Source organism: Panthera tigris, chromosome A1 (assembly GCF_018350195.1).
Source record: "Panthera tigris isolate Pti1 chromosome A1, P.tigris_Pti1_mat1.1, whole genome shotgun sequence".
NCBI classification, from domain to species: domain Eukaryota; kingdom Metazoa; phylum Chordata; class Mammalia; order Carnivora; family Felidae; genus Panthera; species Panthera tigris.
This window is the reverse complement of record NC_056660.1, coordinates 237,610,581-237,626,585: the sequence shown is the minus strand read 5'-3', so window position 1 is coordinate 237,626,585 and position 16,005 is coordinate 237,610,581. Positions and strand designations below refer to the sequence as shown.

The 16,005-nt window shown below is 64.3% G+C and overlaps 1 protein-coding gene across 1 annotated transcript; it reads left to right on the top strand.

The window, feature by feature from the left end:
* The first annotated feature begins 325 nt into the window (after positions 1 to 325).
* Positions 326 to 4,898, top strand: LOC122230751. The gene is made up of 3 exons (XM_042957188.1): positions 326 to 578; positions 1,000 to 1,302; positions 4,114 to 4,898. Exons 1-3 carry the CDS (start codon positions 326 to 328, stop codon positions 4,896 to 4,898), a joined length of 1,341 nt encoding a protein of 446 aa, XP_042813122.1.
* Positions 4,899 to 16,005: the final 11,107 nt, after the last annotated feature.

Here is a 16,005-nt window from a genome sequence, read left to right as displayed (position 1 = left end):
GTTCAGACCATGCACTCTGGAAGGGTCCCTTGCTCTTTTCATTCATTCGTCATTCATTCATTCATTCAACAGGTAAGTACTGAGCACCTGCCCTGGGCTGGGCAGCAGCCCAAGCGCTCAAATTCCCAGGCCCGATGGAACCGACAGTGGCCAGACGGTGTGGACGGGGCAGTAGGCAGGCGCATGAGGAGAGGGGGCCTCCCAGCGACCGGTGCCCGGAGCAGGTGGTAGGAGCGAGGTGTGCGGAAGGAGTGCTTCAGGCACAGGTGCCGAATATGCAAAGGCCCTGAGGCAGGACCAAGCTTGGGACACCTGCTGCGTGGCCATGAGGCTGGCACTGCTGAGGCGGAGGAAACGGGGCAGCACGGTCAGGGTCCGGTCGGAGGGGTGGGTGGAGAAGGCCATGCAGGGCCCCGAGGCCAGGGTGGACTTTCAGCATTTACTCCTCGAGGGGCCGGAGATCTCCTGGGGCTCTGAGCAGGGAGCCCCGGAGAAGGCTGCGGCTGTGGGCTGGTGGAGCCCCACCCACCCACGGCCTGGGGGTCAGATGGCACCACTGTGGTTGCCCAGGTACCGAGGTGCCCCTGGACGCCCCCTGCACCTCCGAGACCCACTGGGACGAGCCCACCCTGGCCACAGACGTCGAGGGGTCCTCTGCTCCTCCTGCCCTGCCCGGGCTCCACAGAGGAGAGGACTGTCACGACAGGTGGACGTGCGCCCCAGGCCCCCCCACAGCTCACGCCGGGAATTCCCTCAGTTTCTCCACCGACGTGGGCTCCTTCTTCAGCCCCGAGATTTTCAGGTTCCCAGGAAATGGTCATCTCTGGAGCTCAGCTGTGCTTGGAAAGGAGGGAGACCGAGGCACCGGGTCACAGAGGCAGGCGTGGTACCCACCCGGACAGCGTCGGGCAGGGAGGAGGGCCGGACGAGGGAAAAGGGTGCTGCCCCTCGGCAGGTGGGCCTGACACGCACATGCTCCTGGGCCTTCAGCCTGGTGAGGCAGGTGGCTGCTGGGTCGGCTGCGTCCGCACGGGGGCCAAGGTCTCCCGTTCCTGGGGCCTCTGACACGGCCCAAGGATGGTGTGACCCAGCGGCCAGGACGCTTGACCCCAGGGCTGCTTCTGAGGGGCCCTCTCTCTGGACGTCCCCACTTGGGGAGCTGTGCTCACCCTGTGAGCTCCGAGGCAAAGCGGGGACCCATCTCAAGGTGGTACCCTGGTCCCCTGCGTGGGCAGGGCAAGGCTGGACCGGCTCCTGGGGTCTCCTCAGCACCAGCCGCCCCCCTGGGCACCAGCCCCACAGGTGTGGGTGAGGCACGGGGGTGGGCACAGGCGGGGAGGGTGAGCATGGCGGGTGTTGGGCACAGGCTCTCTGGTGCGGGCAGCCACGAGGGAGGCAGCTCGGGCTTCGGGCTGGCGGCTGCCCCTCCTCGTCCTCATGATCCGTCTTCTGGCTGGAAAAGGCCACAACTGCACCATCACGAGGGCCCGGCACAGCTGGGCACAGGGGCGTCTGAGGGGTGTGCGGGACCCGCCCAGACCCACGGACTCAGAGTCCCCTCTGGGCAGCCGAGGCTGGGAAGGCCCCAGTGAAACCGAGGGCAGCAGCCATGGGGCCCTGCCTGTCACGGGCCACCTTCCCTGTGAGCTGAGCAGGTGTGCTGCCCGCTGGACCGGCGCAGGGCGAGACTCCAGCAGGACCCCACATGGCTGAGCACCGACTGGCAGTGGGGACAAGGTCAGAGCTCCCCCACGGCCCCTTGGGGGGGTCAGTCGGAGGATGATCTTGTGCCAGGAGAAGCACCCAGATAGAGGCGGTGACAAGTTCTCAAGCCTATGTCGTTGAGGAGGAAAGGAAGGGCGAACAGAGGGAGGCAGGGAGGGCAGGGCAGAGGGAGGAGGGGCAGGGGAGACAGGAGAGACAGGAGGGAGGGGTGGGGAAGGGAGCTGCCAACCGGGCTAACACCTATCCCTGCCCAGGACCAGCTCCAGGGACAGGGCTTCCATTAGGACAGGCCTGGCTCCTCCGTGGAATGTCCACGGAAGCAGCAGGAAACGCAATGTCCCTTGTTTACAAGTCCTGAAGAACTTCCTGGGCCCAGAAGCTGGGGGAGGGTGTGAGTGCAGAGGGCCAAGGCCCTGTGCGACACCGAGGGTGCCTCTTCCCACGCGCATGCGTGTGTGCGTGTGTCTGTGAATGCACGCGTGGGCACGGGTGCCCCGAACACATGAGGCTGTGTGTTTGTGAACACAGGTGTGCATTGTGCCTGTGGACACACGTGTGTGCCTGTGGACGTGTGTGTGTGTGCACGCACGGGTGCACACGTGTCCTTGTTTATATGGGTGTGTGTGCATGTGCGTGTTTAGGGGCGTGGGTGAAGGAGGACCCTCCTGTGCATCCTTCTTCTGCCTTTGCGCCCCTGAAATCACCTGGACCTTCACGGGGACACAGTGGGGGCCCTTCAGGACCTGGACGCCTCCCCAGCCACCTGGAAGGACACCGTGTGGGCAGCCCCCCACCGGGCAGCTTATCGGATACACGCAGGGCAGCGGCCGTCGCGTGGGCCTCGGGCACCAGGAGACAGACTCAGTGGCCGGGGACCGGGTGGTGTCCTGGCTGGAGCACAGTGAGGACGCCTGGAGAGCACTCCGCGGGCACCTGCTGGGACAGGACCCTGCCACAGCCTGTCCAGAAGGACGACAGGGCATGTCCTGCTGACACCTCCCCACAGCCTCCTGGAGAGAAAAGTCAGAACGCCACCAGCCTCGGGGGGTTTCGATCTGGAATCAACAGGAGCCTGGAGGGCCGTGTGCCCCGAGGGGGTCTTAGGTGGACCCGGGCCCGCCCTCGGAGAGGGTCCCCAGGAAACGCGTGAAGCACCCTTCCGCCCACACCCCCTCTGGGTGGGGCTTCTCGGGAGCAGGCGCTCGGGGCTGCCTCTGCCCGCCCTGGTCTCCCCTCTCTGGCTGCGCGCGCTTACCTCGGGCGAGCAGGTCCCCTGCAAGCCAGCTCTGCCGCCAGAGCAGAGGGCCTAGCCTGGCGCACGGGAGGTCTTTCTCCAGAGGCAGCCCTGGGGCCTGCGGGGCTCCTGCCTGCTGGGGCTGTCGGCACACGCGGGGCCGTGCTGGCCCATCACGCACAGGCTCACCCGCCCCTGCAGGCACAGACCCTCTGGGGGCTACAGATTGGCTCCTGCCTGAGGCCCGGGACCCCCGTCCCTCTCCCCTCCTGAGGACGCTGTGAGTTTCAGGACAGTCCGGCTGGGCCTCCAGGTGCTGCAGCAGGGCCGGTGGGCTCGGGGACACTCCGGGGCCATCCACAGCCACAGCCACACTATAAGGCAGCCCGCTCCGACGGACAGAGACTCCGGAAGGACCAACACCGCTCGATCAAAGAAGAAACACACGGGCAGGTGTCTCCCACACCTGGAAACGTCAGGCTTCTGTAAAGCAGGAAAAGCTTCGACACACCCAAGAGGAAAGGGAGAAAACATCCTTCATATGCGAAAAGCTCTTACCCGTCAACAAAAACAACGCCACAACAGAAACAGAAACGGAACCGCAGACACTCAGTGTGAGAAACAAACCCAGTGGAAGGAGGGAGGCGGAGACTCGGAGCTCGCGGAGCAAGGCTTTAATCGACCTTCTCGCAAGAGCAGGGGTCTGATGGGCAGGTGCACCCGGGGCGGTTCCAGCACATAGTTTGTCTCCTAGCGCACGAGTCCCTCCCCTGGTCCCTCCCTCGTTGGCAGAGCACTGCAGAGGTCACAGCCCCGGCCGGACATCACCTGTGCCGACGGAGGTCACGGCCTCGCCCGGACGTCAGCTGTGCCCCTGTAAGGCAAAAAGTAGCCTGGCTGGAACAAGTGTCCTTCCCGGAGGTGCCGGGGACCTCGGTTCCGTGGCGCATGCTCAGTGCAAAGCCCGCGAAAATAAGCCCGCGAAACAGAGGGGGGAGGAAGAACCAGGAGGTGAAGTGTCCTAGGGCTTGGGACTCCATCGTGCAGGGGGGGTTCATACGCGTTTCCAGGAGGTTGCAAACCCGCTGTGAACCAGACAGCACGGCTCTTCTCTGGTGTTTCTGAAAGGGAATCCTCTCTCTTCCCCCACTCAGGACAGACGGCACCCTTGACCAGAGCCGCGCCAAGACGGGATTGCAGTTTTCAGCGGATCGTGGTTTTGAAAGGCGACGGCCTTGCCCTCCTTGCTGATGGCGTGCGAACCCGCCAGCGCCAAGCTCAGGACTGGCCCCGTCGCACTTCGGTGGACCTGGGCGGCGGCCCTGCCGTCTGGTCTGCTCCTCGCGGCGGCGGCTGGAGGCGGTTTCCGCAGTCAGGTGACCCGGATGTTGTCCGCAGAGGGCGCTGCTGGCCCCGGCCCAGCCCGAGCCTCCTGCGTCACTGTGCTGGGGTGCCAGTAGCCACCCGGAGGCAGGAAGGGCGCGGCTGCAGGGACGCGTCCGTGGCCGTGGGCGCTGGACATGCTGTGCGGCCGCCGCAGGGCAGTGCGGGGGCAGCAGGGCGGAGCTCCCGCGACAGAAGGTTCTGCGCTCCCAGCGCTGCTCCCAGAACCCGCGCGTGCCCGCCGGCTCCGGGTGGACACGAGGCGCCAGAGCTCACGGCCGCACTGGTCGCAGCGGGGTCATTAGCACCTTCCCGCACAGAGACGCGCCTCAGCTGGTACAGACGGATCAGACCTTCATTGTACCGAGAGCACTGGACGGGCCCCCCGGGACTGCGAACCCCCCCCCCCCAGCCGGCTGAGAGCTGGGCCCACCTGGGTCCCCGAAAGCCCTCTGGGCAGCTTCCTGCAGGTCCGGGGGCCCGCCCGCCCCGTGTGGGGCACGCGTCCTGCCTTCCGAGGGCCTCCCGTGTGGCTGCACACGTGTCCCCACCGTGAGGCCCGTGGAGCCGGACAGCCGGGCCCAGCCACCGTGAGCTCTGCTGACTCGTCACGTCACCGCAGCCGCAGGCGGTGACGGGCGCTGCACCGGGACGCTGACCGACACGGCGCCTCGGCAGCTCGGGTCCGGCACATGTCCGTGTCCTCGTCCTCGCCCAGGCCGCCCACTGTGCCTTCTTCGTCAACACTTCGCGGGGCTCGGCCGCCCGTTTGTCATCTGACTCTCCACTAAATGTCGGCCCCTGCAGCGTGGGGACCTGGTCTCTCTCCTTCACGGGTGGGTTCTCTGTGTTATGCCACAAAGCGGGCACCGACACCCCTGAAGCTTCCTGGGCACGGACTCCGCCCCGGAGACGCGGACTCCCTCCCTGCCAGCAAGCGTGGCGGGCGCTCTGGTTCTGCCCCTTGTGAGTCAAGCTGGAGCGAACACGCACACGTCGCTTGCCCGGCAGAACCGTTGGGTACAAGTCCAGGCACGCCGTGGTCCTGATGCGCACCCCAGCCCGCCCCCGGGGCACAGAGGCCTCTGACGAGGGAAGGGTGTGTGGACGGTTTGGAGCAGCTAACTCAGAGACGGAAGGCAGACCAGCAGGCACGGGCGTCACCCAAGAGACGAGGGCACTCGGGGCCCTTAAGGGTGGAGATGGGCGCAGAGGCCGCGTCTCCAAAGCTCTGCGACCGAGTCGTCAAACAGGGTGGCGAGGGCCCACTGTCCCTCCGGGCAGCCCGTGGCCCAGTGGCCTCTAGCAAAGACCTCAGCCGGTCCCGGAGGGAAAGGCCACCCCCTCTTACTTCTCTCAGACTTTCCTCCTGTAGCTGACAGCAACTTTGCCTTGCTGAGCCGAGAGAGAGAGAGAGAGAGAGAGAGAGAGAGAAGGAGGGAGCGGACCAGGGTCCGTGTGACAGGTATGCGGAAGGCACAGGGAGCTGGCCCCGTAGCTGGACGAGGTGGAGACTCCAAGAAGCGGCCCTCAGGCAGTGGGGCAGGGCCCCGGGCACAGGGCAGTCACACGGAACGTGCCCTCGGGCCCTGGGCTCTTGGACACCCAGGCAGTGGCTCTCAGGCTCGGGGGGCCCGGGACCCCAGCAGCCTCGAGGTCATGACAAGGGTGGGCCGGGGACAGTCTCCGCACTAGTTTTTGTGGGATCTCTAGCTGCTCTCCCGGCAGCACAGACCAGGCCCGCTGGCCCCAGGCCGAGGCACAGCCTGTCTCCACGGTGACACGAGGTCACTTCCAAAGGATTCTTCCTGCAAACACGGTGAGCACCGAGGGTGACACTGGACAGACAAGCCGAGTGGGGACCCGCTGTCCAGCAGGGCCGTGCCACCTCCCCACGTCTAGACGGGCCTAGCAACCCCGTCTGCCTCAAGGGCACGTCCACCGTGAGGTCTTGGTGCCCCGCCGCTGGACCACAAACCCTCCTGATAGGCACGGACTTGAGCTCAGTCCAAAGGGGGAAGAGGGAAGCTCCCTGAGGCATGAGCCCTTCCTCCCAGATCCCAGCTCGGGCGGCAAGGGCTTCCCCAGCCCTGCCTTGACTCTGGGCAGGCCCTCTCCCTCCGAATCCCGGAGCGTCACTGCAGCACCCCCCACCCTGCCCTGCTGAAAACCCCGGGCTGTGGCCTGTAAGACTGAGTTGCAGGCGTGCATGGCCTGGGCCTGACTCCCTCAGTGGGCAGGGGCTTGGCTGCAGCAGGGGCAGCCCAGAGCTGCTGGGAAGAGAGATGTGTGGTGCCCCGTGGGAGGACGGTGACCCACTGTTCCCCTGAGGCCTGCGGGGTGAGCACCTGGCGGCACGGAGCAGCGTGGACCCCCGCTAAGGGTCCCAAGCCTCGGCTGGGACTGTGTGTGTGGCTCCAAAGGGCCCACCAGGGTGCCGTGGGGGGAAGAGAATTGGGGGCAGCCGGGGAGGGGGTGCCTTGAATCCACCTGCTGAGCGCGGGAGCGGGAAGGACCCTGTGCAGGGTCTCCCTGGACACCCAGGACGGGAGCTGCTGCTTGAGCGTCCCCCAACCCCAGCAGCAGGTCGCAGCTCACCCAGGCTGGACAAGGCACCTTGGGCGATGGTGCACCTTGAGCGAATTAACCCCCAGAAACTGGAAAACCTGACCTTGCATAGCCTGTGCTGAGGACCGCAGACAGCAGCGACCACTAACCGGCAGGTGGGCCCAGGGCAAGGACAGGCTGACCCTCCCTGCCCCAGCTGTCCCCAAGACACAGTGAGCAGATAGCTTCCCCGGGGCGACCAGAGGGTTTCAAGTGTCAGCTCGGAGTAGGGCTCCCGGGAACGCCCCTCGAGACCTGGGGGTGCCCGGACCTGCCCCGCCACCCAGGCTGGGTCACGTAGAAGATGCTGGAGGCCCAGGGCACCTCTCCGCCCAGGAAGCTCTGCCAGTGCAGGGGGGGGGGGGGTTAGTGCTTGACTCGCCCCAGCGCCACGCCCCTCCCGAGCCACGTCCCCTCCAGGTGCCAAGCTCTCTCCCGCCAGTTCCCTGCGCCAGCCCTCCGGTGCCATGCCCCCTCCGTGTCACGCCTCTCCCCTGCGTCTCACCCCTGCCCTGCCCATCTCCCCATGTCCCCCTCCTCTGTCACCTGGCGCTGATAGAAGCTCACTTCCTCCTGTCCAGAGGGCCAGGGCTCAGCCACCCTGGTCTCGAGTCAGGAAGGCGCACAGAGTGAGCGGCCCTGCATCCCAGCTGCCTGGAGAGCCTTCCCACTGGAATGTGGAAACGGCAGTATTTTCCTCCTGCTCATCAAGGTTCCCTGGACAACCTACCACATGCCTGCTGCCAACAGCCCTTCTCCAGGGGGCTGCGCATGCCTAGTGACCCTCGGATGTTACTCCGCAGATGAGCAGCTTTCGTGAATAACCAAGTATTGTCAGTTGCCTCACACAGTGTGGATGTTTATCTGCTAGCATTCGGAGATTAAGATGCCCTTCTCCCCAGGGAGACCCAACGTCCTGGGGAGACAATGGGGGAGGTCCTAGTGCTCTGGGCCCCCAAAAGACAAAGGTGCCACAATTCAGATGAAATGCCAGAGGCAAACAGCAGCCCATTCTGTGGGTCCACGTGTGTCACAGTAGCACGTGTGGGTCCAGGTATGTCAGGGTAACATTCTTCTCCCTCCCAGCTGGTCTCATCCCGGCTCCTCCCACATCTGGAAGGCAGCCAAGTCTCCCCAAACGGTTGGGGTGAAGAGCGAGGGAAGAGGGGGAGGGGAGGGAGGGGGGAGGAGGGGGAGGGGAGGGAGGAGGGGAGGAGGGGGAGAGGAAGGGAGGAAGAACAGGAAGGGAGGAGGGGAGGGGAAGGAGGGGAGGGGTGAGGAGGGAGGAGGGGAGGGAAAGAAGGGAGGAAGGGAGGGGAAGGAGGGTGGAGGGGAGGGAGGAGGGGAGGGGTGAGGAGGGAGGAGGGGAGAGCTGAGGAGGAAGGAAGGGGTGAGAGGAAGGGAGGAGGAGGGAGGAGGGAAGGGGTGAGGAGGGAGGAAGAGGAGGAAGGGAGAGAGGAGGAAGGGGGAGAGGAGGGTGAGAAGGGAGGAGGGGAGGGAGGAGGGAAGGGGGAGGAGGGAAGAGGGGAGAGCTGAGGAGGGAGGAAGGGGTGAGAGGAGGAGGAGGGAGGGGGAGAGGAGGGTGAGAAGGGAGGAGGGGAGGGAGGAGGGAAGGGGGAGGAGGGAGGAGGGGAGAGCTGAGGAGGGAGGAAGGGGTGAGAGGAGGAAGAGGGAGGAAGGAGAGGAGGGGGAGAGGAGGGGAGGAGGATGGGAGGGTGAGAAGGGAGGAGGGGAGGGAGGAGGGGAGAGAACAGTCCCACCAGCATCCCCTCCTCCAGCCCCACTGCTGTGTGGCAGCATTTTGCCTCTGGGCTCCTGCAGGGGGACAGGACGGGGGTCCCTCGGAGGCTGAGTCAGATGTAATTGTCCAGCTTCTTTGCGAGAACCTGTGGGATGAAAGGCTGGAGGCCTCTCTCCCTCCTGGGGGCTGGGAAGGCTTCGGGGAGACTCTGTCCTCCGCTCCCCGTCCCTTCCCCGACCACTGCCAGACCAGGGGTGAGGGCGTGGGTCTCTGTCCTTGCTCAGGGGGAGCAGGTAGTAAGTCCCGTCTCCTTGACTTAGGCTCCCCATAGTCTTGGTTCTGTTTCCGTGTGTTTGGGGAAAGAATCGGAGTTGACATTGACTCTTTTAAAGCCCTCAGATCTGGAGTTTTCTTTTTAAAAAAAAAAATGTTTATTTATTTTTGAGAGAGAGAGCATGTGGGCAGGGGAGGGGCAGAGAAAGGGGGAGACACAGCATCTGAAGCTGTCTTCAGGCTCTGAGCTGTCAGCCCAGAGTCCCAGTTGGGGCTGGAATTCACCAACCCCGAGATCGTGACCTGAGTCCGATCGTGACCAGATGCCCCAAGAAGCACAGTTATTAAGTCAAGAGTCCCCGTGCGTGTGACTCACCTTCCAAACGGCCGGAGTGGGTGAGGGTTGGCACACAGCCAGGGTCCACACAGCCAGGACCCAGCTGTGGGTGTCTCCAGCCCGCTTCCCTTTGATGGCTTTAACGGGACGCACCAGAAAGGCTGTCACAGTGCATCTGTAATTCACAACAAGCTCGCTTGCACCTGGGAGCACCAAACAGAGAGGGGAGCACGTTTGAAACAGAGACTCTTGTGTCGCGCTGGCTGTGAGGAGCCCTGCCCGTGCCCAGGAACGAACCCAAATGTGGAGAGTAGCGGTCTGCGGGGAGAAGGGGGAGCCTGTCCGCAGTCCCAGGTCACCGTCCCACAGACACACCCCTCTGGACCACACCACCACTCGGCAAGGGGCGGGAGGCGCCAGAGTGCTCGGGACCGGGGGTTCGCGGGCCCTTCCGAGGTTGTTTTATGCCCTCAACAACGGAGCAACCCACTTACGAACCACGGAACACACCCCACGGAAGGGACAGCGCTCAGACTCTGACACGGTCCTCGTGCGTGTGACTGAGGCGTCCAGGCTGACGTCTGCTGAGAAGGACCCTGGCTCGTGGGGCTCTGTCTGAGCCGGTGTCTCCCCGGTGCGCACTGTCCGTCCTGAGCAGACAGCTCTCTTAGCAAGCCCCGTGGGCGCGTGTGTGGATCCGGGTCTTACTTGCTGCCTCGGGAGCCTGTTCTTGTACTGCATGGACCGAGCACGTCCTGAGGGGGAGTGGGCCCCACTTACGTGAGCAGGTTGTTTACACTGAAACTTTGTGCAAAGAGACACTTCTTCCAAAGAGACCCATGTGTGCTGCATTGTTAAAGCAACTTGCCGTGCCTTCCGGAAACTTCTGGTGGCCAGGCGGTAGGTGAGAGCAGAGACGCAGCTCACAGCGGGGAGACAACGGAGGGCAGCTCCCGGCCGCGCACCCCAAAGGCTCGGGTGGCTATGTGTTTCCCCACCTTGTCTCTCGTTTTTGTCAACAGGCAGAGACGTGAGAGGCGTCCCACGTCGACCCAGGGGTCCGGACACCGGGGCACGAGTCAGGGTCTGCACACACAGAGCAAGGCCGGCCCACCTGAGGGAGGGTCCCCCGCCCCGTCCCACATCTGCTCTTCTGTGCAACGTTTCCAGTGTGTGGTTACGGTCCTCGGGTGGACGCCCCATCCTGCCGTGGACCCTCATTTCGCATCCCCTCGGCGAGGGTGGTGGCTAATGACGGAATGACGGTGGCGGCCGCAGTGCTGACCGCCAGAGGCAGGACACGCCCACCGCTCCGGGCGGCCGTGCTCCAGTGGGACATTTGAACTTTGCTTCCAAAGGCTCCGTGAGTGCCAAGGCGGCCCAGTGGACCTCAGCCCGCCAGCGCCCGGGCCCAGGGCTTGGCTCCCTGGCGCAGGCGGGAGGGTCAAGGGGAGGCACGGCGGGGCACAATTCGCTGGGAGGCGAAGGTGCGGTGCCCTGTTCGCACAAAGTGGCCCCACCCTGTCCCGAGGCCGCGCCGGGGAAACTGGCACCGTGGGGCGGACCGTCCAGCCGCCCTGCCCGCCTCGGGGCCCCGGAGCACTGATGTGAGAAGCACTTGGAAACCCGCAGGGTAAGAACAAAAACAGAGCCCTTCCCGTTGAAAGTGATGAGACCGGGTTTCATCAAGAGGTGAGACTCTCCTGGCGGCTCCAAGACCCAGAGGGAAGTGTGGGCTCAGCCTCCCGCTCCCAAAGCCACCGTGGGGCCCGCACGATGTGGGGGCCGGCCGGGGCCAGGCTGGGCGAGGTGGGGGCAGCGGTGAGCCTGGGCCGGTGGTGGCCTCTGTATGTCCGGGCGCTCTGTTGTCCTTTCCTCCCGGGCGCTGGTGGGCGGGATGTGACAAGTGCCCCTCCTTGAGCCGGGCGTCTCTGGGGATGAGGACACTCAGAGCCCATCTCAGGAGAGGAGACCTCCCCGAAGGCCCCTGTGAGCGTCTGCCCTGCAGACACAGTGGGAGGAGGGCTAACCCACAAACGGGCCTCGGAGAGGACACGGCGGTCGGTGTCACGGGAGGGGGGCCTGCAAGCATCTCCCGCCCAGAGGCTCGCGGGGAAAGCAGACGGCAAACTCACGGCGGTCCCGTTGCGGAAGCGGCACCAGTGCAGACATGATGCCGGCGAATCAGGCGGGCAACAAGGCAAGGCCGCCGGGTGCGGGAGTGCAGGGACCTGTGCCGCCACCGAGCTCACGCCCGCCGACAGGAACGACAGAGGGGAGGAGGCCACATTCAGCTGTGAAGGGTCACGATGGGCTCCAGGTCTGAGTCTTCAAGAAAGTTCAGGTCAGCAGCTGTGCGGGGCCCTGGGGATGGTGGTCCACATTCTAGAAGGATCCCAGGTAGGCTCTGCCTCACCAGGAAGGGCGGCCAGAGACAGGAAGTCTGGCAAGCACCAGGGTGTTGGGGCCACTGCGTCTCGGGGTCACCCTGTGAGCTGGGACCGCAGAGGGGCCGGGCGTCGGGGGCACCGTCTACGCGTCCCTCGCTCTGTGCGCGTGCCGGGCGTCGGGGCGCCATCTCCCTCACCTTGAGCCACTACAGCAACTGGTTAACCATTTGGAGCAGACAAAGGGCCTGTCCGTCCCCCTGTCTGTGCCCTCTCGCCGGCAGGGGAGCCAGGGCCAGCCGGGCAGGTGGCCTCTCCCAGGAGCCTCAGCCTGGCCGGGAGTCATGCTGCCACCTTGGGGCACCCTGTAGGACTGGCAGGCGGGCCGGGGATAGCACCCCGCTTCCGGCCCTGCCGAGACGCACGGTGGGCAGAACTCAGCTAGAAACTGCTTCCCCTGAAGGGACTGATGGCCTGTGGGGCCCAGCGGCTGGGTCAGAGCCGCGGGCCTCGTCCTCACAGGGTGCCGTGCACACAGCTGCCTGGCCCGCTGTGTTGGCCGGGACCCAGCGCTTTGGCGGGGAGGCCAGGAAGGCCTGACATCAGGACCAGGGCTGGCCCCGTTATAAGATGTAAGTTTCCATATTTTTACGGAAGAAGGGGCCTCCGGAAGCCAAAGTGTTGGGGCCCACGGGTCCCCCGAGACCCCAAAGACCCCTGGTCCAGTCCAGCGAGAAGGAGTGAGACGGATGTCCTCTGAGGAGAGGCCTGGGGCCGAGGACACGTGGATACGACATTTCCAAGCCAGCATCCTGGCACCCCCTTCCTGGCCTCAAGCAGCAAGTGCACCCCAGACCTGAGGCAGGTGGGGCGTGGCGATGCCCGTCTCCTGGGGGAATTTGGACTCTGTGATGGTCATGGCCATTGTCCCAGTCAGTCCAGATGACTGTCTTCTGCTGGCCGACCCCACTGCCCTGTCTTCCTGCCCTGCACGCAGGCCGGTTCCGGGAGGCCTCCAGCAAGAGCTGCTGGGCGTGGATGGGGCTGCTGGGAGCTGCACCCACAGACGACATCCAGAGGCATCTGGCAGAAAAGGCCCCAAATGTCCTGGTGGGTGAGTGTCCCGGCCACTGGCCACCTCAGGTCAGCCCCCCGGCCCCCGCTCCACCGCCATGGCTCCAGCCTGCTTGGGGCCCAGTGAGTCCCAGTCACGTTTCTTACAGTGGAGAACCTCAACACCAATAACCTTGCGGGGCTTTCTGGAGAGTCTGGCTGTGCCTATCTGCCCCCCGCGGCCACAGGGGCACAAAGTCAGACATTGAGACCCAAGGCATTCGGAGGGCATCGTGTAATGCAGGACCAGCAGAAAGTAAAGGAAATACATTGGATTTTACATCAAAATCGAAAACTGTGCTTCAAAGGACAGTGAAAAGACAAGCCACAGAGCGGGGAAAATCTCAGCAAATCGTGTATTTGATACGGGACTCGCATCCACAGTGCATGAGAACTTTTGCGCCGCAGAAGGGCCAAGGGTCTGAGCAGACGCGTCGGCAAGGCACGCAAGCAGGCACCCAGCACCCGAAACCATGCTTGACATCGTTGGTCATCACAGAAATGCAACCCCGCGGTGTAGACACCACCGCACGCGCCGGGCTGGCCGGAATCACGAAGTCAGGCGGGAACGAGCGTGGGGGGGACACGGGAGTGTCCGGCGTGGCCGGTGGGCCTGCGAAATGGCGTGTCCTCTGTGGAAAACACTCGGGCCCGCGGTGAGGTGGTTCCTCTCGAGGTTAACGGAGGTGCCACGTGGCCCCCGGTTACCCCCAGGTGTCGCCCAAGAGAACTGGACACACCCTCCACACCGGGCTCGTGCATGGGCGCCCACAGCAGCCAGAAAGTGGAAACAACACAAACGTCCTAAGCAAAACGGGTCCCCCACACAACGGAATGTTGTTCCGGCACAAAATGGAGCACAGCACTGACGCGGGTGCAAGACAGGGGCACCCCGGACATATCACGTTACGGGACAGGCCACACGTCGTGTGATTCCGTTCACACAACATGTCCAGAACCGTGAGATCCACGGACAGAAAGCAGACAGTGGCTCCCTGGGGCAGGAGGTTGGCGGGGAGATTGGGGGTGAGAGCTAAGGGCATGGGTTTCTTTATGAGGTGATGAAAATGTTCTAAAATTGCCTGGTGATGCCGGCACGTGTCTATGAATATACTAAAACTCGTTCAATTGTCTACTGCGAGCAGGTGGTTGTGGGGCCTGTGAATCACGTCTCAATAAAGCTGTTAAAGGAGAAATGGAAAACCTTTGCCACGTAAACCAGGTCGGCGTGGAGCGGGCGTGGCATTTCCGCTTCGCGACCCTGCTCTCTCTGCGTGGCAAAGCAGAGGTGATGTCAGATGCCGGCCAGAGCAGGGCCGGGCCTCAGGGGTGGCTCCAGTGGCCCGGGGCCACCTCGGGGAGGCGGAGGAGAGCAGCGGAGCACGGCACAGCGTGGGACCGGTTCGGGGGGCAGCTCATTCCCCGTCTTCCCGGGACACACGCCCACCCTCTCGCCCTCAACAAAGACGTGAGACTCCACAGTCCCTGCCAGCACACCTGGGCGAGCATCCCAGCCATCCTCCCCGTGGGAGCACACGGGCATCATCGCTCGGCCCCACGCGGGCACAGGTCTGCACATGATGGTGGGAGCAGGTCTGCACACACCTGTCCTTGAGCCGGTGTCTGGTGACGGACCTAAACACACGCGTCTGCACGGGCTTCAATCTCGAAGCTGCCGCTTTGCGTGCCGGCGTCGTTGCTGCAAACGCAGTCATCGGTACGGAAGACGGCCCGTCGGCCCACTCTGGGTCGGGGGCTCAAAGCTGAATGGGCAGGTGGGAGGCCGAGGAGGGGCGGGAAGAGCCTGGGAGGGCTGCCCACAGGTAGAGGGGCCTGGAACTGGGGCTGGGCACCACGTGGAAGGCCCTGATCCGCAGGCGGAGGCGAGGCCCCTGCCCTGCACTGCTTACACACAGTGGCCTGCTCTGCGGCACGGATGGCGGGAACGGGGGGCCGCCAAGGCCGCGCACTGCCCGTGGCCCGTGTTCACGCCCCGTGTGCTGCCCGGGGCCTGGTCGACGGCGGGTGCAGAGGTCTGCCAGGGTCAGGAGCAGGACTGTGGCACAATCCACAGTTCTGTGCACTGAGGGCTGCTGTAAAAGGGGGCACAGCACCTGCCCTGATGGCTGAGAAGGGGACACCAATGCGTGTAACGCATCCACTCGGGCTCGGCCGGATGTCAGCCCATCAGTGAGAGTCATCCCAGGGGTGAGGGGTAGGTAGGACCCAGGCAGCGGCGGGAGCTACAGTGGTGAGCTGGGGAAGCCTAGCCCCCTTGAGGACGTGGGCCAGGCCCGGGCAGGTGAGTGACCTTGGGCACGGCAGCCCATCTCCGACACTCAGAGCTCAAACGGGGCCATGGTGAGGACATCCACGGAGATCAGAAATGTGGGAATGACCATGGGGTTACAGGCACCTGCTGAGCTGAAACCAGTGCTCAGTGGGCAAGGAAGGTTGAGGCAAAACGAGGGGGGAAGTCGTGTGGGAGTAGCGAGCTGGGGTCCAGGGCAGGGGTGAGAGAGGATGGTTTTTCTGGAGGCAAGTGAAGAGGGTGAGGGGAGGAGGAGTCCTCCCAGGGTGAGGGCTGCAGGGAGGGAACAGAGGGGGTGCTGAGGGGCTGGGCACTGGGGGAGGGGCCAGCACCGCAGCTGGATGATTCCGGGAAGGAGGCGGAGTGGAGGAAGGGTGTGCAGGTGGCCCTGTGCCTCACGTGGAGGGAGCGAGTGCAGCTGACCTGGGGTGCAGGGTGCCTGGGGCCCCCCAGGGCCAGCTGACACCCTCCACCATTGCCCAGAAGTCCAGGGAAAGCTCTGCTGCAGCCAAGGCCAAAGGAGAAGGGTGAGGGTGTGTCCCTCCAAGGCAGCTCCTTCCTTGTCCTTTATTTTGAAAACCTTTTCTAACGTTTATTCATTTTTTGATAGAGACAGAACATGAGTGGGGGAGGGGCAGAGAGAGAGGGAGACACAGAATCCGAAACAGGCTCCAGGCTCTGAGCTGTTTGTCAGCGCGGAGCCTGATGCAGGGCTCGAACCCACAAACTGTGAGATCATGACCTGAGCCGAAGTCGGACACTTAACTGACTGAGCCACCCAGGCGCCCCTTTCCTTGTCCTTGATTAACGTGAGGCGGGGTCTGGGGCCAGAGCTTTGGGGAGGAAGCCCGCGGGTTCACAGGAGCCAGGCCCGGACTGAGTCATCCTGCCATC

Excerpts from the sequence above, each read along its gene's own strand:
- LOC122230751 (XM_042957188.1), top strand. The coding sequence starts at position 326 with ATGAGGCTGGCACTGCTGAGGCGGAGGAAACGGGGCAGCACGGTCAGG. Across the intron at positions 579-999 it reads GTGGTTGCCCAGGTACCGAG|GCAGGTGGCTGCTGGGTCGG; the intron begins GTGCCCCTGGAC and ends CAGCCTGGTGAG. Across the intron at positions 1,303-4,113 it reads CCTGGGCACCAGCCCCACAG|GACAGACGGCACCCTTGACC; the intron begins GTGTGGGTGAGG and ends TCCCCCACTCAG.